This window comes from Haliotis cracherodii, unplaced genomic scaffold (assembly GCF_022045235.1).
Source record: "Haliotis cracherodii isolate W230 unplaced genomic scaffold, xgHalCrac1.p SCAF_13, whole genome shotgun sequence".
In the NCBI taxonomy this organism is placed as follows: domain Eukaryota; kingdom Metazoa; phylum Mollusca; class Gastropoda; order Lepetellida; family Haliotidae; genus Haliotis; species Haliotis cracherodii.
The window spans coordinates 26,653,861-26,678,501 of NW_027266268.1; the positions used below are offsets into that span (position 1 = coordinate 26,653,861).

Sequence of the window (24,641 nt, forward strand, 5' to 3'; positions counted from 1 at the left end):
CATGTCATACCAAAAATGGTACTTGTTGTTGCCTTGCCTGGTTCTCTGCATCAAGGGAATAAAACAAGGACTAGTCAGCTCAGTCTGTACACTGTGTCTGAGTGGAGTATCCATGTTATACTGTGGCATGGTATCTCAGTGGGCGGGCACTATAAAACCAGTTTTAATCTGGACTAGTAGTACAAGCAGCCATACACACTCATGCATGTACGTTTATATAAGTAAAACAATCTTGAACACGACGCTAAACCCCATTTCACCTCACATCAAACTTTAGAGTTTAATGAAGCATTTGCACATTTCAGAGTGAGTGAGAGAGTGAATGTTGTTTTTCGCTGAAGTATTTCAGCTATATGGCAACATCCAGTAACTGAATTTCACACAGGAAAACCAGTGGTTGACAGTATGAGCAAATATCCACGCCAGCTAGAGCCATAGTATCAGAAAGATCCCAGGTTTAGAAGTGCTTAAGACAAACATCAGATACTTGGAATCCCCACCGACATGTCAGAGGGTATCAATGGGTATCAATGGGTATCAATGGAGATCCACTTCAACATCACTCCGTGGACATGTCATTTGTTTGCTTGCTGTCAAACCCCACACTCAGCAATATTCCTCCTCATAGAGTCTGGACCAGAAAATCCAGTCATGACATCATGAGCATCCATCTACACAAATGGGATACATCAACCAAGTCAACAAGCCTGACCATCTGAACCTGATAGTGGCCTCTTGCGGCGAGCATGGGTTGCTGAAGACCAATTTTAACCCGGATCTTGACAGGTTTGAATTCTGAATCAAATCGCAGCCACAAGAAATAACTTTACATGTTGTCGTACATTTGGGCCCCTCCAGGGCACAGCCATGTTGTATTAGTAACAGTGTCATGTTAGAACAACACTGATGGTAATTAGAGTTCCCGGCCACCAACATCCAAAGGTCAAGGTCATCATGGTAGTTAAGTACAACAGAAATCATTTGGTTAATAACTCACAAAACAGTGTTGGAGATGGAACTAAATGGGACGGTTTGTTTGCTTTTCTTCCTTGTTTCTAAAAAAAGTATAGTTGCATCTATCTTTTTCAAAAGTTAGGGGAGATAATTATATAAAACATGGTGCTCAGGCTGGTTGCTTGTGACAATGGACGTATCATCTAAAGAGATGAAGATTTAGACACGGTCACACTATGTAGCAAATTTGAGTTAACTTTCTCGAATATTTCTCTCCATAGATAGATATCCATATTTCTGTACCAACACTGCTTTGATGGAACAATTTCCTGTTATATACAATAGATAGACATGCATCTTTCTTGATGACATCACAGAGTCGCTACATGTTCTCTAAGACAGTTACCATGGTTACATACTGAAGGAAGTACATCTAGGACTACAAGTTGTCAATTTGTAACCTGGGCATGCCCTCTGTGAAACTTTCCCAATCATTATGCTGTGCTGTTTGTTAAAGTGCTCTTTGACAATGATTAAGAAAATTTCCCAGACCATCCCACGTTTTATATCCCCATCTGGTGTTGTACAAGGGAGAAATATGTTCTTAAACAATAGCCCACAAGTGAAAATCAGATGCTGAAGCTGTTTTTTCAACCTATATCAGATTTGTTCCTCTCTGAAAATCCTGTTTTCAAACAAGATACAGCATCACAAGTCTACATAACTCACCTGTCCGGATTAATTTTGATTGTATTCCATGCACTTTAAACAGTTGCAACATAAATGTATTTCCTTGGGACTCTTCTGCAAAGATGCCCCATGCCAAACATTGTTGTTTGCGTATTTGATAGCACTACATGTTTGATAAACATCGGATCTTGACAACTATGTGAAAAGAAACTGTCATCTATCTTCACTGATAAAAGAAATTGGTTGGAGGTGCAATCTTCTGTTTGAGAACATGTTTCAAATATTTCTGGATGACAGATTCAACAGTCCTGACTGTTTGCTCAGAAGCCAGAGTGTGATGAATTATTTCCCCTTGTATATATACACCAGACAGGGTGGTAGATTCACAGTATATACCACAGATCCAGAAGTCTATGGCTAACCCAGTTGGAATCATATTACTTGTCATTCTGCTGCCATTTTTCAAAGCAAATGTCATCATGCTATACACATTCAGAGGAAATACAATTTGTTCCTTCCTGAGTGAAAGGATGCAAACACAATTCTTACTTCACAGAGCTCTCAAAAAAATGAATTCTTGTAATCGTTAAACAGGAAAAAGCCCATTGTGCAATTTCCGACATTTGCTTTGTAAAACAGGCAACAGAAAACATTGTGGAGCAGATTTGCCACACAGTGACAACTAACAGGCTGTAGTTATGACATTTCATTAACTAGTTTAACACTGTGTATACAACTGATACACTAATACACTAATCCTAGACATGACCAAATCAACTGTCACAGTGTGTTGCATCTGCTAACTCTAGGAACTGATTAAGATGCAGGCTCAGTAGATCATCATATCAAACCATATCTGCCCAGGCCAGGATTGACAGCTCCATAATGAATACCAATAATGCTAGCAATATAATGGAGTCAAGAAAGAGACGTCCTTTTGTACATGGGATTCAAGGGTCTATTTAAAGGGAATTTGGGACGCAAATAAAATCTATTTGGTACGTATATTCAACATTTAACAAAATATAACGTACATAATAATTCCCTTTACCGGTATGTATTCTATTTTTAAAATATTTTTCTCAGTCATTCAATTTCAAATCATACCCTTTCATGAGCTAGGAATGAGTTTGAAAGTTTTTCGTCTGCGATCTGGATTCTGCCTTCGTAGAGTGAATTTTAAGAATTGTGTTAAGTAGTCTTTGGGATTCAGGGGTGAACAAATGAGACCGAGTGAAAAAAATTAGAGGGGATTTGGGATTCAGGGGAGCAGGGCATGTTTTCTGAAATGCCATGTTCTGATATGATCATCTACTCAGCCTGTTCTGACACCTGGGTCTGGATGCTACAAGATATCATAGACACGGCATACCTGGATCTAACCTTGATATACACTGGGTACATGTGTGACACATAGCATACATATGTGACACATTGCATACATCTGTGACAAGTTGCATACATCTGTGATGTGATTGCAATATATTCCATACTTTAAGCTATGTTAGTATTAAATATATGCAAAATGTTACTGGGATATAAAAAATGATAATTTCGAAATGGTGTAAAAGTTGTTTGTTACAGGGCACAGGGATTACGTTTTAGAAATTGGTTTAAAAAAAGATGTGGGTTGCTAAGAAAGTGGACACTGTCCTATCAGAACGAACAGTTATCACACTTAAACATGACAGGTTGTCATGGTGACATCTTAAGTTTACCAGAAGTGATGTTTTTGTGAATTTGGATGATACTTATGAAACTTTGGATAGCTATTTTTCAACTTGAAATCTAAATTATAACTTTTTAAAGACAAGAAATTCAGAATTTAAAGGGAACGTATTTCCTGCATTCCAACATAGGAACACCTAGTTTCTGAGAGCAAACATAGGAGTACTGTGTAGAGTGATTGTCTGTGGCTGTAATGCATGGTCTGTCTATGACATAGTGCAGTAGATCCAGTGAGAGAGACTGACGGACGACGGACAGTGACACAGACATACGAGGTGGGCGACATATTTACCGTGGTAGAGATTGTGGGTAACTGCGATAACAGCTAGAAACAAAATAAATACACACATAGCCTTCAGTTCCAAAGTATCTAGCTTGGATGAGCATCTCTAGCGCTCTATGCTTATATGGATTCAACTCTCTCTGTATGAAGCTACCCAAACTAAAACCAACCACTCTTCATATCAGACCGAAGTTGCAATTCATAGAAACATGTACGCACATTGTACCAAGTTGGGATACATTATCGTTAAAGAAGGTGGATTAATTTTGAATTTTTTCACCAAGTCAAATAATAATTAACGCATCGAGATACTTTCTGGGTGTTGATGAAATCATCCAACTTGATTCCAAGTAGGCCCGGAAAACGTGCTGAAGAAGGTGACGTTTCTAATAAAACTGTGCCAACCATCACCTCAGTTCGTCATATTTCCAAACAAATGAGAAATGTAAAATTCTATTGTAATAAATCTTTGTCCTGGAAAAAAGCAATGTAAACAGTGACGCACAAAAGAACAAAATTAACAAAACAATACCTTGAAGCAATCTGACCATGCACCTTGACAAAGATACCCAGCATTATGCCATGATCAGCAGCTACCTCTAGTGTTCCATGGACTTATTGACTTCATAAAAGGGCTCCATTTCAGAACTTTAATTGTTGACTTATTACCTGTGGTTTACCATATCGCTGTAGTAACCCTATCTCAGTGCTGCCCCCTTAAAACAATTTAGATTTGGACTTGTTGCTACACGGAGCTGCTGACTGTGCCAGTGTTTTCCTAATAGATTCCCGATCCAAATGTGCATCGTACTTTATAGGCTTCAGCAAAGTGCCAGCGTCATGATCTAACGACAAAGGCAACATGATTTACTTCATGAGACACTCGTCTTCACATACAAGTACTTATATTGTAGATGGAGCAACAATATATTTACTTATCGAGTTGGAAATCGGACTGGTAAAGATTTTTTATCTGCAATAGCTCTCAACGATGACAGCCATAAATCTGTACCTTCTCGAGGATCCATACCCGGTAAGTACATGGAAAGCTGCATGATGGAAAATAGATGTACACATATTTGAAGGCAAATCTATTAGGAAGCAAATTGTCTTGTGGTCTTCATGGGGTTATGATTCATGTACATACGGCAGGGTTGTTAGTGCGGATGTTCCAAATCGGGAATCTATTAGGTAAACATGATGGGACAGCCCGTAGCTGTGCATAGCGACATGTCAATATCAAGGCAGCACAGAGATACACTTACCTCAGCTATCTTTCCATATAGCTTTTAAAAACGCATTCATAAAATTAAAGTAATGTGACATTATTCGGATGCTACAAAACTACATGGAACACAAGGTGTCCTCCCCATCTGGCCGACGCTGTCAAACTGCTTGCAGCACAACTACTCACACACCTACTCATGCCATGCTGAAAACATAGGACTGGGTACTAGACAGGAAACTCAGGGGAAACTATAATGCAGGATGGAAAACAGGACTGCATTCTTTACATACCAATAATCCAATGATCTTTAACATGAGGAAAAACAAATAATAACGGCTGGCTAGAAAATAAAACTTTGGTACAAAATTCTCCCGAGAAATTCTGTTGGTTGTTAACACTCACACAAATACATTGAAGAGAAACCTACAAACAAATTGAGTCAACAGTCAGACACCAAGCACTCAAATCGAAAAGAATATATCCTGACGAAAAATTGGAAGCGTCATAACATTAATACGTCTCTTGAGTTAAATCAGTTGTCAGGAAAGATGTATGCAATTCATGAAAATGAACTACGGTGAAAGGTCTGCTACATGAAACATGAGAATACATGTGAATACACGTGAATTGATGTGATGAACGTTATGTGCCCTTGAAGGATGAAGCCGACGATGAGGCAAGATGAAACATGTCTGACAACTGATCTAACACAGGAGCTTCACTGACATCCAACATCTAGTCTAACTGCCATCAAACAGACCTGAGATTTCTGCAGCAACAGTTAATGAAAATGTTCAGTCAATGTTTAAGAAGACAAATCATCTTTAGAAAACAAACAAATTCCACATATTTATAATTACAAATTGGGAATAATGGTAAAAACAACTGAGCACAACATATCTGTAGGAATGACTCCATTACGCCCCAAATGTTTAAATAAAAACCTTTTAAAAAAATTAAAAAAAGAATCTGCAAAAGTAACACCTAGAGTAGACCGTACAATGAAGTGCATGATAAATATTCACTTTACACATGATACAGTAGGTCAGATGACCATATGCAAGAGGTTGTGAAATACATCCGAGTGCATACCACACAGTCTCTACAGTGAAAGCTGTATTATAATCTAGCCTATCTGCCAATGCAACAAACACTCTAGCTTGGGTTAGTGGCATATGGCTGCCTACACATAGTTAAGAATATTAGGAATAAAGAAGATTTGCTATAGTATGGATAAACATCTTGTCTTTTTCTTAAAGTAAGACAAACGTTGATTCATTGTAAACAGAACGAATTCCCTCCCTGGTAAATCACATCTACTGACAATAATACCTTGCCCTACAATAGTCAAAAACACATCTTACAATCTAGCAGTACTACCAACACAGAGTAAGGGAACAATAAAGTGGGCGAAATATTTTGGCGTTCTTAAAGTTCCTCATAGTGTACCACCTGCTAACATTTTGTGAGTTCACACACACAGCTTGAGACTGAATACTTACTGATCAATTACATCTGTGAAATAAAAGGGGGCTGGCAACGGTAGGATATTGTATTATGTAGGTCTTTTGGTCAAAGGTTCAAACACAGGATTTGAAACAGATATGTAGGATGCCCTATTCACTTCAAAAGTTTCTTTAAGTCTAGATGAGCCAACATGAAATAAAGCTTGGAAAACACCAGCAAAATCAGTGGACATGTGAGATGAGATGTCACAGTCATTACATTTAAAAGAATTTCTGAGTCTAGTTTACCTAAAGGATTACAATAAAATGTGGACTAACATCTAGTCTCTGAAATGAAAATATTTTACAGATAAATTATCCTCTTAATAAAATACAACAAAAAGGAGCCCAGGGACTTCATTTTGAGAAACTGCAGTAATCTAGACTTGCCAAATATTACAGACCAGCATGGGCTGTATGGGATCAATTTGTTTTCAGGTCTGTATGACAGACAAAGCAAAGTGCATCGTTCCCTTATGTTCGGTTGGTAGTACATGTGCTTCCTAAAAGAACAGTGCACACTCCTATTAATATTCTAATCCAAAATGACCAATATGTTAGTAGAGAGACCAACAATCTGAACATGACCTACCTTTGATGACTGAAATAAACCAAATATTCCCCCTCGTTTCCGACTCTTGCCAGAAACAGTGGATGTCTTATAGGTATTTTTCATGTCTGAAGGCGCTGATTTGGGTGTGGAGTGGTTCGAGTTTTCGGTGGCCTGCATGTTGCTCAGATCTTCGAATGGAATGTCACTGGGGACCTGAAACCCTGACTTGTGCCTCTCGATAACCATCTTTGAATCCTGAAAACATAAGATGAGGTCCGATGAAATGGAGTGAACGCCATGTCCAAAAGTATAGCACTTAAATAGCGACGTACAAGTGTGTGTGAGTGTGTGTGTGTGTGTGTGTGTGTGTGTGTGTGTGTGTGTGTGTGGGGGGGATTGTCTGGTCTGGACTCAATTATTTACAGACCGCCGCCATACAGCTGGAGTATTGCTGAGTGCGGGGTTAAACAACAAACAAACAAACAAACAAACAAACAAACGAACAAAGACTCTAACTCTGTCATCTACTTCCTGGTAAGCATAAATATATACTTCTCTACTAGCAATATTCAACACTACATTCAGACATTAAACAATTGTGCATGGTTGTATTGAGGTCTCACTTCTTTTGCATTTATGGCTGCTGCAGCCTTCTGCATGCCGTCGATGCAGGTGTTGATGATGGGGATGACATTCCTGTCAGCCTCTGCACTCTGACCTATAGCTGACTGGAGGCGGTTGATTCGCTTCTCGTCCATATCTTGTAAACCCTGAAACACACAAAAATAAGCTTGTACTTGTAAAAAGATGAAAGGGTAATATGACATAAAAAGTTGATTAAGATTTTAGATTTGATCTGTTTGTTGTTTAACGCCACACTCAGCAATATTCCAGCTATATGACGGCGGTCTGTAAATAATCGAGTCTGGACCAGACAATCCAGTGATTGATATCATGAGCATCGATCCCCACAACTGAGATATGATGACATGCATCAACTAAGTCAGTGAGCCTGACCACCCGATCCTGTTAGTCGCCTCTTACGACAAGCATAGTCGCCTTTTACGGCAAGCATGGGTTGCTGAAGTCCGACAGATTTGTTCTTGGGCTGATATTTTATTTAAGTAATTATTAATTAAGTATTTTTAAAGTAATGTGATAAACATGACATAACTTTCATTTTTATATACAGTAGGATTAGACCTTTCAAATGGTGTATGACATATAGTCGCAAACATGTTTTACAAGCTGATACTTTCCTTGATAAATGAGTGAGTGAGTGAGTGAGTGAGTGAGTGAGTGAGTTGGGTTTAACACCGCTTTTAACAGTATTCCAGTTATATCATGGCGTGTCAGCTTAATATGGGAGGAAAGCCCAAAGTGATGCAGGTATCAGGCGTTTACCACTTTGGTGAAACCCACAAGCATGGGTATGGTGCTGCCAAACCTAGAAACATAATTGGGGCAAACCGGGATTCGAACCCACAAACATAGGTTTCTAGCGAGTCCAAGGGACGCAATTCTGCACAGTGAATTGCGGTGCCTGAGACGACTGGGCCACAAGTGCCCTCCCTTGATAAATGAAGGCTTCATCTATCACTACTTAATCTCTGGGAACTCGGTGTGATAGCAGTAAAAGCTTCTGTTGGACTGGTTGTGTTTTGTAATTGATATTGCAAGTGTATGTCTCCCTGCTTCATCAAAAATGTTTGGGTCGAATAGGACTGGAACAAGTCCAAATTTACTCCCCGGGTACCCACCCCCCTATTACCCGGGTACCCACCCCTCTACTACCCAGGTACCCACCCCTCTACTACCCGGGTACCCACCCCTTTATTACCCGGGTACCCACCCCTCTACTACCCGGGTACCCACCCCTCTACTACCCGGGTACCCACCCCTCTACTACCCGGGTACCCACCCCTCTATTTCCCGGGTACCCACCCCTCTATTACCCGGGTACCCACCCCTCTATTACCCGGGTACCCACCCCTCTATTACCCGGGTACCCACCCCTCTACTACCCGGGTACCCACCCCTCTATTACCTTGGTACCCACCCCTCTATTACCCGGGTACCCACCCCTCTACTACCCGGGTACCCACCCCTCTATTACCCGGGTACCCACCCCTCTACTACCCGGGTACCCACCCCTCTATTACCCGGGTACCCACCCCTCTATTACCTTGGTACCCACCCCTCTATTACCCGGGTACCCACCCCTCTACTACCCGGGTACCCACTGTGGGTCTCAAGAGACAGGTACAAAATGTCCAATTGGCAAAACGTATTTAGATACAGGTATCAAACAATCTGGTCATGTATACAATAAAGTTGACTTAAGTTATATCTTTATTCAACAATAGTCCGAAAGAATGGGTGCATAGTCAGAAAGAAATGCGAACATTAGTGACTTGTAGCGTAACCATAGAGTTTTAGATAATTTTTGTCTTTAAACAATACATCACGTGACTAACCACAAGTCTGGGTTGTCCCCTGGGTACCCGGGTCCTACTCGTTACCCCCTCGACCCGGGTACCCGAGTTACCATTTTTAAATGTGCTGGCCCTTAAACATTTTCAACATCATTCGTAAAGGAATATTCTTTCATAGACTTTTCAAACAGAGAGTCATCCAGCTGTACATAGTTGATAAGGAGATCACTCAATTCACTATATTTCATACGTTGTACTCATGGTCAAAGGGACGATGCAGTTTACCGGGTGCAGGCTGATCTCTACCATCTCGCTCAATTACTGCGCTATAGTGTGACCGCTGTCTCGCAATACTACTCCAGTGACTCTCGCTTCACGATCCTTCAACACCCCTTTTCGGTCTTAGGGAAACTTACACATCTTTACGATCAAACACCCCTTTTCGGTTTTAGGGAAACTAACACATTTTTACGATCCAACATATCTTTTCGGTCCTTAGGGTTAGCTTGCTTAGGGCAAGGGTAGGCCATAAATTCTTACCTTTTCAAGAGTTAATCTGATTGGTCGGTCAGGTTGACATAAACAATAGCGGGTGTAGTTTCAAGAAAAGATTAATGGGACATCACACGCATGCGCAAGTCATTGTTTACTTAATTGCGCATGACTGTTATAATTTTGGTAATAAACTTAAGATAACTTAGCACTAAGACAGATTCAAGAAACGTAGCACTAAGACAGCTTCAAGAAACATAGCACTAAGACAGCTTCAAGAAACTTAGCACTAAGACAGCTTCAAGAAACGTAGCACTAAGACAGCTTCAAGAATGGGCTTAGATAAGATCTTTTTCACAATGAGACATTTATGACAATCTTAGTAACAGGACTGTGAACAGGCTGCCAGGTGAGCTACAAAAGGTCCTTGCTCAAACAAATTGCATACAGTAAACTACATTTATAACCAAGACGTTTATAACCAACTGACGGATATAACGAACAGTTAGTTTTTTTGTCCTGTCCCTAAGCTGTATATGCTGCATACATGCTTATAACAAACTACGGTTATAACAAACTCAAATAAGTGGTCCCTTTGAGTTGGTTATGACTGTAGTTCACGGTATGTTGTGAATGATGAAGACGGGTGTACTACCTGAAATACTTGTGGCATGCCGGTGGAATAATACTCTCTCTGATGAGCATTGGTCTGCTGGAGCTGGGCAGCGTACTCGTTTTTGCAATCCTCACATTGAGAAGCCTTCGTATTCATCACAATTCGATGCTGCAAAGTTAAGAAATAAAACATGGGAGTCCAAGCATGGTGAAACTTGAAATGGTAAAAGTCCTACTGCAGTCCGTGCCAAATACTCTCAACCTCCTAGTCTGAAATTTTCACAACTTTCAGCTGATAATAGTATATACATAACACTTTTACCTATGTTCCATTTGAGGAACAAACCTGGAGCCTTCCTGTGACAGGAAGATCATTCTCTCACTACACTAGCTCTTCCCACATACATAGCCCAGTACTGAAGTCAAGCTCTACTCAAACAAGACTGACACACAGGGTGATAATTACCTTTTCCACTTCAGCTCGGGACAGATTGATGTCTGCATCAGCCTTCCTGTAATTGTCTAGAGCCTTTTCACTGTCTTTGAAAGCCCTTTCGTACTGTCGTTTTGACTGAAAGGTGTAGAAATAATGTCAACACCATGTAAAGTTATTCTTATACCTCAGAAACAGTACACAACATACCTTTAACTCAGAGATATTGCATCAATCTACATTTCTTCACTTGAGAATATACAATCAATACAAAAATGACCATGTCATATTTATTTTTACTACAATTTGAAAGCATTAATTACTTTCAAGAAATGCCGGATGTCATATTTGCATGCAATGTAATTACTCTGATCAGTTGTTTAAAACAAATTCCTCTGAACAATTTTTGTTTGTTTGTTTGTTGTTTAACGCCACACACAGCAATATTCCAGCTAAATGAACAGACAATCCAGTGATTGAAATCATGAATATCGATCCATGCAATTGGGATACAATGACATGCATCAACCAAGTCAGAGAGCTTGACCACCCGATCCCGTTAGTCGCCTCTTCCGATAATCATAGTCGCCTCTTACGGCAAGCATGGGTTGCTGAAGACCTATTCTACCCCGGATCTTCACGGGTCTCCTCTGCACAAACATCAATTCAAGTAGTGTAGTGTCTACCGCTGAAACTGTGATAGCTGGCACACAGTCTTGAGCGTTACCTCTCTTTGTTCAAGAACACGGAAGCAGGCAACCACATGGCATATGTAATTGATACAAACACCTAAGAAAATAGAGCTTGCATAGCCTTGTACTTATTCTACAAGTTGGTATCTAACAGTACTCCCAATTGTCTCCCCTTGCTCAGGTGTCCCAACCTGTTGGTAACTCCCAACAGAGAAGTCACGGCCATGCATCTCACCTTATCTAACTGTTGGTATGACTGTTTAAGTGAATCTTGAATCCTTGTTCCTTCATGTAAATGCTGAAATGATAAACACACATCCATGAACACCCCACAGGAGCTAAGACATGAAAACGTGGCAGATTTTAATCATTATCACACACGCTTTATGGGGATTGTGTCCTGTTTGTAAATGTGTGGCCATTTCTATATTAAGTGTGTACATATCCTATAGTTTGGTTGATCCCTGTAGGTTGGGAAGTAGGCCTGTAAGGGATGGATCTCTCCACCATTTGGAAATCTATAACTAATGTCTATATGACACCTCTTTATATGTATCAATTATAAACAATAGGGTTTCTATGAGTTTTGTAAAAGCATGAAAACAATAGTCTATTTTTAAACATCTTTTAATGTGTGCATCTGTCAATAAAACAACTTAAAAAGGATTTTGGGGGTAAATTAACCAATGATCAACCAGACATTCTAACTTCTTAATTTGCATTGCATCCAGCTTCACTTTAAAATACAAAATTTGGTGTGTTATGATTAAGACTGGTTTTACGCCACACTTAGCAATATTCCAGCGATATCATGGTGGTGGTAACCAGAAACCCACATCACACCCATCTAGGGAATCAAACCTGTGCTTGCGACATGACGAGCCAATGCTTAACCACTTGGCTACCCCAGGCCCCTATTAAGACTGAGTCTGAAACAAGCAATCACCCTTTTCCTCTCCTGTCTGAGCTCCCCAATGAGAGCCTGCAGGTCTTTAAAGACGGTGCCCTGCAGGTTCTCAGCCACCATCTCATGCTGGCCCGCGATGTCATGCAGCTCCTTCACCATGTCCACAAACGCCCGCGACCACGTAAACCTGAAACACAAACCCACGGATTAGTTACAATAGCCACCAGCTGTTTACTTATGTAATGTTTGTTGTTAAAGTAGGACCATTTTGGTCTTCACTGTAAAGTTTTCCCCAAAACCAGCATCACATGGCTGCAGTATTCCTTCCATGTAAAATAAGACCTGTTTTCCCCCAAACCAGCATCACATGGCTGGAGTATTCCCTTCCTGTAAAGTAAGACCTGTTTTCCCCCAAACCAGCATGCCTTTGCTGAAGTCTTCCTTCCATGTAAAATAAGACCTGTTTTCCCCAAAACCAGCATGCCTTTGCTGAAGTCTTCCTTCCATGAAAAATAAGACCTGTTTTCCCCAAAACCAGCATGCCATGGCTGGAGTATTCCTTCCATGTAAAATAAGACCTGTTTTCCCCAAAACCAGCATGCCATGGCTGAAGTATTCCTTCCACGTAAAATAAGACCTGTTTTCCCCAAACCAGCATCACATGGCTAAACGGATTTTCTTCAGACCCGACAAGAGCTGTTGAGATAAAAGACTACAGGATGGAAAGAGCTGGAGTCCCTACCTGACTGTCAGGTATATAGAGGGGATGTCATCCACCTGGGAGGGAGGGAGGGAGGGAGGGAGGGGGTAATACACAGCCCCACCCACACCTCCGGACAGTTGCCAGGAAACACAACTTTACACAGGTAGGTGGGTAGGATCATGCAGAGTTGCCATAGATGAAGCCAGCTAGGAACGAGATAAACACACTGGGGCAGCTATAGATACTGGTTACACCTTCACAGGTGAGATGTCAGTATAGAAGGACTGTCTGTGTCATTCCTTTGGGTCAAAGCCATTCCAGGAAGAATAAAGATCCTATTGATGATTAGATGCAAGATGGAATGTTACTTAGTCACTGTCATAGCAGTGTGAGAAATTGGCCTTGACTAACTGCCCAATAGTTAAGGTATCATAAGGACTAGTACAAACTTGCCCTTTTTAAGGGTTTTGCTAGATGTAATCATTATTAGGACTAGTGGACGAAAACTGTTAGTTTCTACCGCTGCATAGGGTCAAGTCATAGGGTAATAGACAAGTGCTTGACCATGTCTGTATTATTACAAACTTTGGTATGAACAATCAGCCAGTGTTTAATTGTCCTCACATACTTAACACATTTATTGCTAAGCAGGAGCAGTGACTGAGTCAGTAAGTGAAAGTTATTGCATGGTACAGATAGCAATACTACACCTCTACCAGTCTGTAATAAACTGAAGGTTAGACAAACCAGAGGTTGATAGCATGAGCACCAATCCATGCCACTGGGCATACTGACACTCAGCCAGGTCAGCTCTCATGACAAGGAGGGCATGGAATTAGTTCTTAAACCTGTTTCTCTGAGATCACTCACAATGTATGTTTTACTGGATTACACCTCTTCAGCCCAGTGAAGTCTCCAGCCCATATTCATATGTAGCAGCCATTGTGATCACCCAATCTCCAAAATAGTCCTTTTTGTTTGTTGTTTAACACCTCACTCAGCAATATTCCAGCTACATGACGGCGGTCTGTAAATAAGAGTCTGGACCAGACAATCCAGTGATTGACATCATCAGCATCAATCTACGCCATTGGAATACGATGACATGCATGAACCAAGTCAGTGAGTCTGATACCGTTAGTCACCTCTTACGACAAGCATAGTCGCCTTTTATGGCAAGCATGCCAAATTAGTCAGTTCATACAACACAGGGTACTGAAGGCCAAAGCTCAAACCTCCACTGCACCACTGTTACAAAGCATTGCATGTTCCTGTAATCATGGTAATGTTCTGTCAATCATGTATTTTCTTTGTGTCGCACACACTTAGTCTGATTACACCATCACAATCTATCAAAACCAAAACCTAAAGCCCGTGTGTTTTATTTCATATGAAAACAATCAACAAAGAGGACGAAAGAAGCCAGCATTGCCTAATCACCAGCCTACTACACAAGATAAACAGGATTAAATTGCTTTTTATGATTACGCCGGTGTGGAGACTGTACTGGATGCCAGGCCAGGTTCACCAGCTGTTTCTTATCATAGCCTGGAGTTGGTAATAATGTAGAAGGCACAGAGCTTCGGGTGACTATCTGCCCTGGCAGGGAGGAGGAGGAGGTATCTTCAACACAAAAACCTGTGTCAGCAGTTTCTGGTTGACTGCAGCTAGACATGATATGGGTGTTACGTGGCTTGTCTTCCAGGTTGTTTAAGCATATCAGGCCAGTTGAAGGCTTTTCAGAGCTTCTTGGTGAGAATGAGTGAGGTGGGTTCTACACTTCTTTTAGCAATATTCCAGCCATATCACAGGAGGGTACACCAACAATAGGCTTCACATACTGTACATGCATGTGGGGAACCCAGCCTTGGCCTTTCAAGATGGACCACCTCCGAGGTCTTGTGGTAGAAACTACGCCCGGAGAGCAGCAAGACTGGGGTTCAATCCCAGCCGCATCATACCAAAAGAAGTTAAAAGATGGTACTTGTTGTTACCCTGCCTGGTGCTTGGCAATAAGGGGCTAAAACAAGGACTAGTTGGTTTGGAGTCAGTATACAGCGTCTGAGTGGAGTATTCATGTTAAAACTACAGCATGGTATCTCAGTGGGCTAGCACTATAAAATCTGCATTAGTCCTGACTAGTACAAGTGTATGTGCACGCTCGCACACAGCGATACAAGTGCAATCATCTTGGACTCGACGTTAAACCCCATTTCACCCCACCTTTCAGGATGACAAATGAATACTCTAACCACTAGGCTACCCCACCAGCCCTAGTATGGTAAGAGGCAGGATACAAACTGTGGGAAGGCTTGTCTGTAAACAAGGAAATAAAGTGGTGTGGCCTTATGTTGACTGCATGTTGAAAGGGACCAATAGATAAGTAGGTCAACAGGGGTTAATAAGAATATTCATCATCAACTGTTCTTATTGTCCTCCATTTTCAACTTTTAAAGTACACACCAACATTGTAACATAATGAGGCAAGGTACGTGCTAATCCGCAGCACACATGGCTGTCACAGGTAAGCTGATTGTGGTCACTCCATGAGGTCAAATTCTCAGCCAGATAATCAGGACCTCAGGGAGTCGCCTCTTTCTATATATCATTGTACTTTACATGGGCCAGATGACCATGTGACCTTGGGGAAACGCCCCCTTTTTTATACCATTGTACTCACATGGGAAAGCCGAACTATACAATAGGTGTAAAATGTTTATTCTGATTACCAGCAGGATGCAGTTTACCTGCATACCTTATCTGTTTGGAAATCTACCTCAGCAATTGTACAATAAATACGGTTATTCTGTATATTAGCTGCATTTTCACTACAACCCATGTTGTTTATTTTCAAACACAATTGTGACTACAATGTCAACAATACTGTGGATAGATATCTATCTGTTTTTAACATGACACAGATTATGAATCATATTTGATTTATAACCTTCACATACCACTAACACAACCACCTTTCTTGGCTGACCACTTGCTTGTCGTGTGCCACGCCCCCTTCTCACCATTGCGGTCACAATTACAAGAGACCACTGGTGATCCAAGTGCCACACCCCCTTTTCACCATTATGGTCACAATTACAGCTGACCACTGGTGATCCAAGTGCCACACCCCCTTTTCACCATTATGGTCACAATTACAGCTGACCACTTGGGATCCAAGTGCCATGCCCCCTTTTCACCATTATGGTCACAATTACAGCTGACCACTGGTGATCCAAGTGCCACACCCCCTTCTCACCATTATGGTCACAATTACAGCTGACCACTGGTCATCTAAGTGCCACGACCCCTTCACATGACTTTTTGCATGGGTGCCTCCTTATCTGAGCTGCCATTCCTGTGACTCCATTCTATATGGTAATGAACAGAATAAGCTTGCTCTGTGATCACCTGTGTGATGGAGAGATTGTGGTTATCCTACAGAGATCAGCAGTGGGCCATGCAATACTGACATCTGACACCTAGTGCTGCTAACACACCAGGATGTATATCACAACAGTTCTGTGAACAAGAAAATAAAGTGAAATGGCCTTATGACTGTTGACTGCATGTTGCTAGGGACCGATAGACAAGTAGGTCGACAGGGGTTACTTAATAAGAATGTTCATGACCAAGTACTGTTTCTCATTTTCTTCCATCTTCAACTTTTAAAGTACACACCAACATTGTAACAGGTAAGCCAATTGTGGTCACTCCATGAGGTCAAATTCTCAGCCACATAACCATGTGATCTTGGGGACACGCTCCTTTCTATAGATCATTGTACTTTGAGTGAGTGAGTGAGTGAGTGAGTGAGTGAGTGAGTGAGTGAGTGAGTGAGTGAGTGAGTCAGTTGGGCGTAACGTCGCTTTTAACAGTATTCCAGTTTTATCACGGCATGTCAGCTTAATGTGGGAGGAAAGCTCGAAGTGATGCAGGTCTTAGACATTTACCACTTCGGTGCTGACAAACCAAGAAACATAACTGGGGCAAACCAGAATTCGAACCCACAATCATAGCTTTCTGGCATGCCCAAGGGATGCAACTCCGTGCAACGAACTGCGGCGCCTTAGACAACTGGGCTAGTTGGGCTAGATGACACGCCCCTTTCTTTATTTTATTGTACTTTCAACATGGGCTAGATGACCATGTGACCTTGGGGACAGGCCTCTTTCTATCCTTTTTTTTCCCTTTACATTTTTATTGGATGTAGGTCATTCCAACAATTACATGAAAAGCATATGACATGTTGACCAGAAGTTGTAAAGTTTATCGATATTGTCGGTCATAGCAGCTGCACATTTTGTTACATAATAGTATTCTGACTGTTTAAGTATTATTGGACTCAAATACTGCCATACATCTGACACCCGCTGTACCCAATACACTGAGCTGTACATCAGAACAATTCCTGTATCTGCATCAGTCAACAAGACTTCCATATCAACACCAGGTGTTAATGGCCAATGTTAAAGTTGATTAATGCATTTAAATAATCCATAAAGTAAACATCAATACTGACTAAGTGGCAACCCATCTGCTGGCAAATTGTTGTCGGCAGTGTTATCATCAAGTATAACAAATACTGATTCAGTGGTGCCACTGTCGGTTGTCACGTACAGCATGGTGACGGTGATGTGGTGGTGGTGTGGTGTGGTGTGGTGTTGGGATGGTGTGGTGGTGGTGTGATGGTGTGATGGTGTGGTGGTGTGATGGTGTGGTGGTGGTGTGATGGTGTGATGGTGTGGTGGTGTGATGGTGTGGTGGTGTGATGGTGTGATGGTGTGGTGGTGTGATGGTGTGGTGGTGATGTGATGGTGTGATGGTGTGGTGGTGTGATGGTGTGATGGTGTGATGTGGGGTAACAGAGTTGAGTTACATAAGTCCGAGATGGAATGTTGTATGACAACAGTCTGTATATGACAGCGGTCTGTAAATAATCGAGTCTGGACCAGACAATCCAGTGATTGTGTCATGAGCATCAATCCACACAATTGGGATCCAAGTCAGCGAGCCTGACCACCTGATGCCGTTAGTCACCTCTTTCGACAAGCATAGTCGCCTTTTACAGCAAGCATGGGTTGCTGAAGACCTATTCTAACCCTAGATGGGTGTGCTGTGGGTGTGGGTTGTGCTGTGTGCAGTTGTGTAGTTGTCAGGGGTAGGCACCATGGGTCAAATCTAACGAGTCCACAGCTTATTTCGGAATAGTGGTAATGTAAAATTGCTAGATTATGGTAGAAAACAACTTAGTTAGTCCCTATGGATTTTCACGTCTCTCTGACTAACAGACAAGAGGTCGTGTCTATCCCCAAGTGTGGGGGGTCTGTAGTGGGGTTGTGTAGAGTGAAGAGTGATAATGCCATGGTGAGTTGTGTAGTGTGGGATCAGTGTATGCAGCTGAACTGGCAAATCTAATAAATATGCCTTAAAGAAACGTGTTAGTTTCAAAAAGGTGCAGTGAAAAGCCAAGTGTCAGGCTTGATAACAAAGTACCCGCTTCTAATGTCTTTTGTTATGACATGGCCTGGGAATCAAAGCACTGACCTTTCACTTTCCAGGCTGATGCTCTATCAATATGCCATAACTTTAGATTGTCTATTGAAACTTCAAAAGCATACCAAAGTCCGCATATTATGCATCCTGCTCGAACCACAACCCTACTAAGAACGAAAATTTACATTGAAGTCCACATTTTACTTCTTTTTTTTTAAGCTTATAAGGGGTATATAATTGGTTAGTAACTATTATCCAAAAGGTTTAGTTTCAACAAAGTTTGAACAGCTTGCCATCCCCTTAAAAAAGCATTTCAGTTATATCCCAATGTGTCAGCTTCAGGCAGAAGATGCAACATCGCCTGGCATCTCAAGTGGTCTCTCTCTTCCCCGTCTCTATGACGTGATCTAACATGGTTTTCACATAAAGTCAAGGTAACAGATCGTACAGTATTATTGTGTCAATATCTAGCAGAAAATAGTGTTGATACGATTGGGTATCATGTCACGATTACATTCTATCGATATGAAACGCTCATATGCAAGAGCCATATCTCAAACCACAAACCAACACTTTTCTGCACGAATATTCAAATCTGTCAGGTTATTGGCACTATCTAAAAATGTCCACTCTTTAATAAAGCAACCCAATCAGGTCTAAAATCGTGTTGTTCCTGCCATGAGATTGACTCGGCTAATTGTTGAACTTGCGATCAATACACTGGAACAGACGGAACCATGGATAAAACTGCAGTCTTTTAGGCCATAAATCTTCCAAGAATATTGGCTTTACTTCATCCCACCAGACCTCTAAAAGACATATACTGATTTCATTAGATTTTGTCCCTTGTGAATTGACATTCAACTGGAAAGTCATAATGAATTCTTCAAAGGAATAAAGGTGACAGAAACCTTTCGATATGACAACGAGTTCCATTGTATGTTTCAGTGTAGTATTTACTCTTCATGGTCGTCTTGACATGGCAGCTGAGTGTTCCACACTATCTTCCTAACAACCAGTGTCCGAAATAACTGCCTGCACGTGGCTGGTAACCTTTTTGCCAGGCTGCATGAAATTTTCCTCCACCTGCCTGACTTTCTGGCACATAAATATATGACTACTTTCGTATTCAGTTTTATTATGACTCCTTGTAGATTCTCCAGTAATTGGTTGCATTATTTCAACTGAATCCAGACACTATTTGTCTCATATTTTGTTTGGGGTGATTTTTCATTATTTATTATGTCTGAGTGTGGGCAGGTAACTTTGAAGATGGGCAGGAAACACTGATGGGTCACCTGCCCGACTGTCCTGGATGGGTTTTAAAATAATTTCAAACAACTGAAAAATCTTTCTTCATGACAAGCTATTACCCTCGTTTTCAGTATAATAATATAATAAATAATAAATAATTAAAAATCCACATTCAGGGCACCATTGAAATGGAGACAGGCAGTGATGGAGCTGATAATCTGACCAAACAGACGGTTCAAGTTGGTGTAGGAAGGACGTTTACCACTAGACTGATCAGTATAGCAAGAAATATTCAACAGTTTAAGAGTTCTGCTCTGGAAATGGAAAACGGACAGCTTACAGACGATGATTGTTACACAGATTATGATAGGTAAAATATTTCACACAGGGGTACAATGATTGTATGTGAGCCCACCATCAGAGCATGGCTCCTGGCATGAACAAAGTACAATTCCACACGTGTCATACTTACACATAATCATCTTCTTCTTTCTTCCGTGGTTGATAACTCTTCACTAGTTTTCTGAAACAAACAATGACAACAATTACATGATTATATCAATGTGGTCTCAGTTGAAGTCATAACACTCACAGCAATATTGAGGAACATCAAGGCTGCAGACATTTGGGTTTCACTACGGCAGTTTGCGACTATATTCAAGTATGATTATGTCATGCTTCAATAAGGGGTGGTCGGGGAGCCTAGTGGTTAAAGCGTCTACTCGTCATGCCAAAGACCCGGGTTCGATTCCCGACATGGGTACAATGTGTGCTTAACTAGGAGTCAGACACACAGGATGAGACAGTGCTCAACTCGGTTAAACATTGAACAAAAGCAGGGCTCCCTTTCACAAAGTGAAGTGTTGTTAACAACGTACTCATCAATATTCCAGCTATATTCCAGCTTGACCACCCGATGCCGTTATCGCCTTCAACGTGACCCATTGTAACCCTGGGCTCACAAGTTACAAATTATATCAATTACAAAATAAAATTTCACTATGAATCTAGTCCAGTAGTCAGAAAGGAATATGCACTTGGCCACTCCTGAAATGGCATGGTTCAATAGTAAAAATATACTTAACCAATGATTAGTGCTATAAATGGCTATACAAAGTTATTATTGTTCAAGAATGAGATCGGAAAATGAGTGAGTTGGTCAGCTAATAGTTGAATTGACCAGCTTCAAGATGGTGTGCAGTGACGAGGACACCATTAATCAATCAGTGGGAGTACACGCTGTCACCTCGCCATGACGGCTTGCACCTACATCAAACACACCTACCCCTGCAGGGCTCTCCCACAGCCTATCAAATACCCAGGAGTAGTACCTGATTGAGTACTGTGTCAGTCCACACAGAGATCACAGAGTGTAGTAATTGTCACCTGCATCGGAAGGGTTTCCAAAATCAAAAGACTGCCCTTATCAATAAATGGCCTGTATTTTAACAAGCTGAAGACACAAGAAAAGTATGAAATTCCATAACCTCTATTGTAAACTACATCAGATTTTGAAAATCAAAAGACTGCCCTTATCAAATGGCCTGCATTTTAACAAGCTGGAGTGAGTGAGTGAGCTACATTGCTCCCCGCAATTGGGATCCATGACATGCATCAACAAAGTCAGCAAGCCTGACCACCCAATCCTGTTAGTCACCTCTTATGACAAGCATAGTCACCTTTTACGACAAGCATTGGTTGCTGAAGATCTGTTCTACCCCGGATCTTCAAGGGTTTCACTGAAACCACGATGATAGCTAACTGTTGGGCTTATCGTTGGCACAGGCACTATGAGTGTCCCAATGTAGGTTACAGTGTCTTATGGAGTCTGCCATCTACCTAAGCCACAAGCAATCTCAATCAATATCGGAAATATCATCTTAATCTCAACCCAACTATCCTTAGCGCTTAGATTCCCTGTCCAATCAAGAACCCTTTTACAATCATTAGGGTCAACCCCCATTTACAATCCTTATGGGTAACAACCCCCCAGGGTTTTACTGGATGCAAGGTATAGCATCCTACATGCATACAAATTGTGAATGGGCGCAAATAATACTCACTGTGAGTCCTGTTGGACGCAAGAAAGTTTGACTGTGTCAATAAACTTATCAACATTGCAGACTGCATGTCACATATAAGTGATATTTCTTTTCTCGTAAGAAATACACTGAAAAGATCAAGGTGTCAATGGGAAACTTCTTCAGTCTAACATTAGAATCCCTATCTATAACAGGCTAAAAGTTTCTGATCATGCGCAATGGCTTGACATCCAGAAAATCTTGGCCCCCAAAATCTATTACTGAGTTCTTTAGAAGCCAAAAGTAGATGGACCCAGGTAAATCCCTGATCGTGTTCTGGTTAATACCATTGATGACCATTAGGGTTAGTTGTGAGTTAGGGTTGGCTATCCCACCTCTTGTAGCGAATCTTTCCTGAGGTAATCCAATGAAACCCATTGTAATCCGGGGTAACTCTGTATTCTTATCAACAAAAAATATGTACCTCTGGAACATTCTAATTGTATTTCTTCTGGCTCCAACAGCATTGATGACTGTTGGAATCACACAAATCAGACAACTATCGAAATGCATCAATATGAAATAGCCTTCAGAAATAAGGTACAAGGACCAAAATTTTCAATTAATTATTTCAAAGAATGACTTTGCAACAAAATCAATATGATGGCATCAAGTTACTCTCAAATTCCCCTCTTCTGAACATGCAAACTCCTCAGGCATTTCTAAATCGGTACAAAATTACAAATTAATTCTATTAATCTACAATTTCTTTTCCTTTTCGATTGTTCAGCCAATGGCCACCAAATACTTCCACTCCATTCTGGAGATGCCTGGCTAAGAAGCAAGGACAACAGAGAATGAATATCATCTGGCTGAATACAATTGCAGGTGTGGACTACATTCCAATAGTGGCCAGACAATGGAGTGTGTTCCTGCGAGGTGTACCAAATTTCCAGAGCCCATCGGCTTCAGCATGGTGCAACCAGCCATATTGTATTGGCTGAAGGCCACACATAGTCAGGATGCTCCGCCATTACGACCACTTTCACTCGGACCCCCAGTGGCCATACTAGATGTATGGCAAGGTGTTTGACTTGGTCACCCATATTTGTCTTGGCCTCCTTTAACAATGTTGATTATGCTAAAACAAAAGCTGTATCGCTCTGGGAATATAAAAATAATCCACAGTGCTAACATGCTTCTGATCTGTCCATCAGGTAGTGTTGATTCACAAGGCTGTGAAGTATTGGTCAAGTATTACAATAGAGTCATACAATAACGGACAGTGTGTTGTCCGATCTCACTTGACAATATGTCAGCCTACCATGGTGGGTTGGTAATTCTGGGAGAAAGACCTGAAGTTACCATGTATTGAACATAGGGTGAGTTGAGTTGAGTTGAGTTGAGTTGAGTTTAAACCTGTTTCAAATTGTATATCATGTTATTATATGTGCCAAATTATTACTGTAATGTTTGCATTGTTCTGAGTGGGCACTTAGTTCAGAAAATGTTCTTCTTTCTTCTTCTTCTATCTATCAAACATATTTTCAACCAGAACTCTTCAGACAAAATGTGTGAATAATAAGCATGAAAACAACTTGAGAAAATATGCCCAGAGTTGATGAGAAGGCTATATTTGTGCCGTGACAGCAGTAATTAGACTTGCGCAAGTCTTGGAGGAAATAACTTTCAGAAATCATAATTTCTAGATTATATAAATGATAAGAACAAGTTGTCCCTATAAGAGACTTGCTCATTGATGTACTATCCGCTCATCAAGACTTGCCTATAAGGATATAATAACTATACACCCGTGGACTTGTCATTCAGCACAGCCATGGAGCAAGGCTAAGCAATGATGTGAATCATGACTTATGACCCCAGGCACAAGCTAACCAACCCATCACCAGGTCAGTCATGCAAGGAGCCTGTGGTCACACTTGATGCTTCAACCCAAATATCTTTGTCCAAGGACAGTCATGTTTGTTGTGTAAAACATCGTAACTCCAGGACACATTCTCCATGTTGAACAAAGGTGTTTTGGCTGTATTGGGTGGGTCCAAACAGCAAAGATACACAACTGATTTTAATTACAAATCTTGCATATGGTAGATGGTTCTTGAGCGGGTTTAGAAGCTCGGCTACCCTGCAGCGATGTACATCCAAACCAGCTGCTCCGGTCCCCCAAAGCTGGGTTGAGCCGACATCGGTCCAAGATTACACACACACAACATTTTCACTCAAATCTCAGTCTTGTTTAGAATAAAAATTAGAAAAGTACGACAGGAAGGGCGGCAATGGCTTTTTCAAAGTTATGTCAAATGGAAAAGTTGACATATGGCACCAGAGTGGGGAAAGGTAAACCTCATGATGGCCAACCGCTGTTCAAATATTGGACCAATGTGTAGAAGTGGTCCATCGTCAGCACACTGCGATTGGGAGGATGAAGAGATGCTGTTCGTCTGTTTATAAAAAAGCAATTGTATTTATTTTCCACGGCAATGCCATAGCAGTGGGACTCTGACTATGACAGTGTGTATTTATTTAAACACAACTACACTTCATCAGTGGGGAACAAGTATACTTTGACAATGTGTATTCATATGCCACCATGATCATGTTTCTGTGTTGAATGCCCACCCGGAAATATACCAG

General features: G+C 41.1%; 1 protein-coding gene across 1 annotated transcript in view; it reads right to left on the minus strand.

Annotated features, from left to right (window-relative positions):
• LOC139458563 (cdc42-interacting protein 4 homolog) overlaps positions 1-24,193 on the minus strand; it is a 29,056-nt gene extending 4,863 nt beyond the window's left edge. The window contains exons 1-8 of the mRNA XM_071239991.1: positions 24,132-24,193; positions 20,438-20,488; positions 12,555-12,702; positions 11,844-11,906; positions 10,923-11,054; positions 10,524-10,652; positions 7,565-7,711; positions 6,977-7,196 (exon numbers count right to left, since the gene is read on the minus strand). Of these exons, the coding sequence (XP_071096092.1) occupies positions 6,977-7,196; positions 7,565-7,711; positions 10,524-10,652; positions 10,923-11,054; positions 11,844-11,906; positions 12,555-12,702; positions 20,438-20,488; positions 24,132-24,193 (952 nt within the window). The remainder of the gene's footprint in view (positions 1-6,976; positions 7,197-7,564; positions 7,712-10,523; positions 10,653-10,922; positions 11,055-11,843; positions 11,907-12,554; positions 12,703-20,437; positions 20,489-24,131) is intronic.
• Positions 24,194-24,641: the final 448 nt, after the last annotated feature.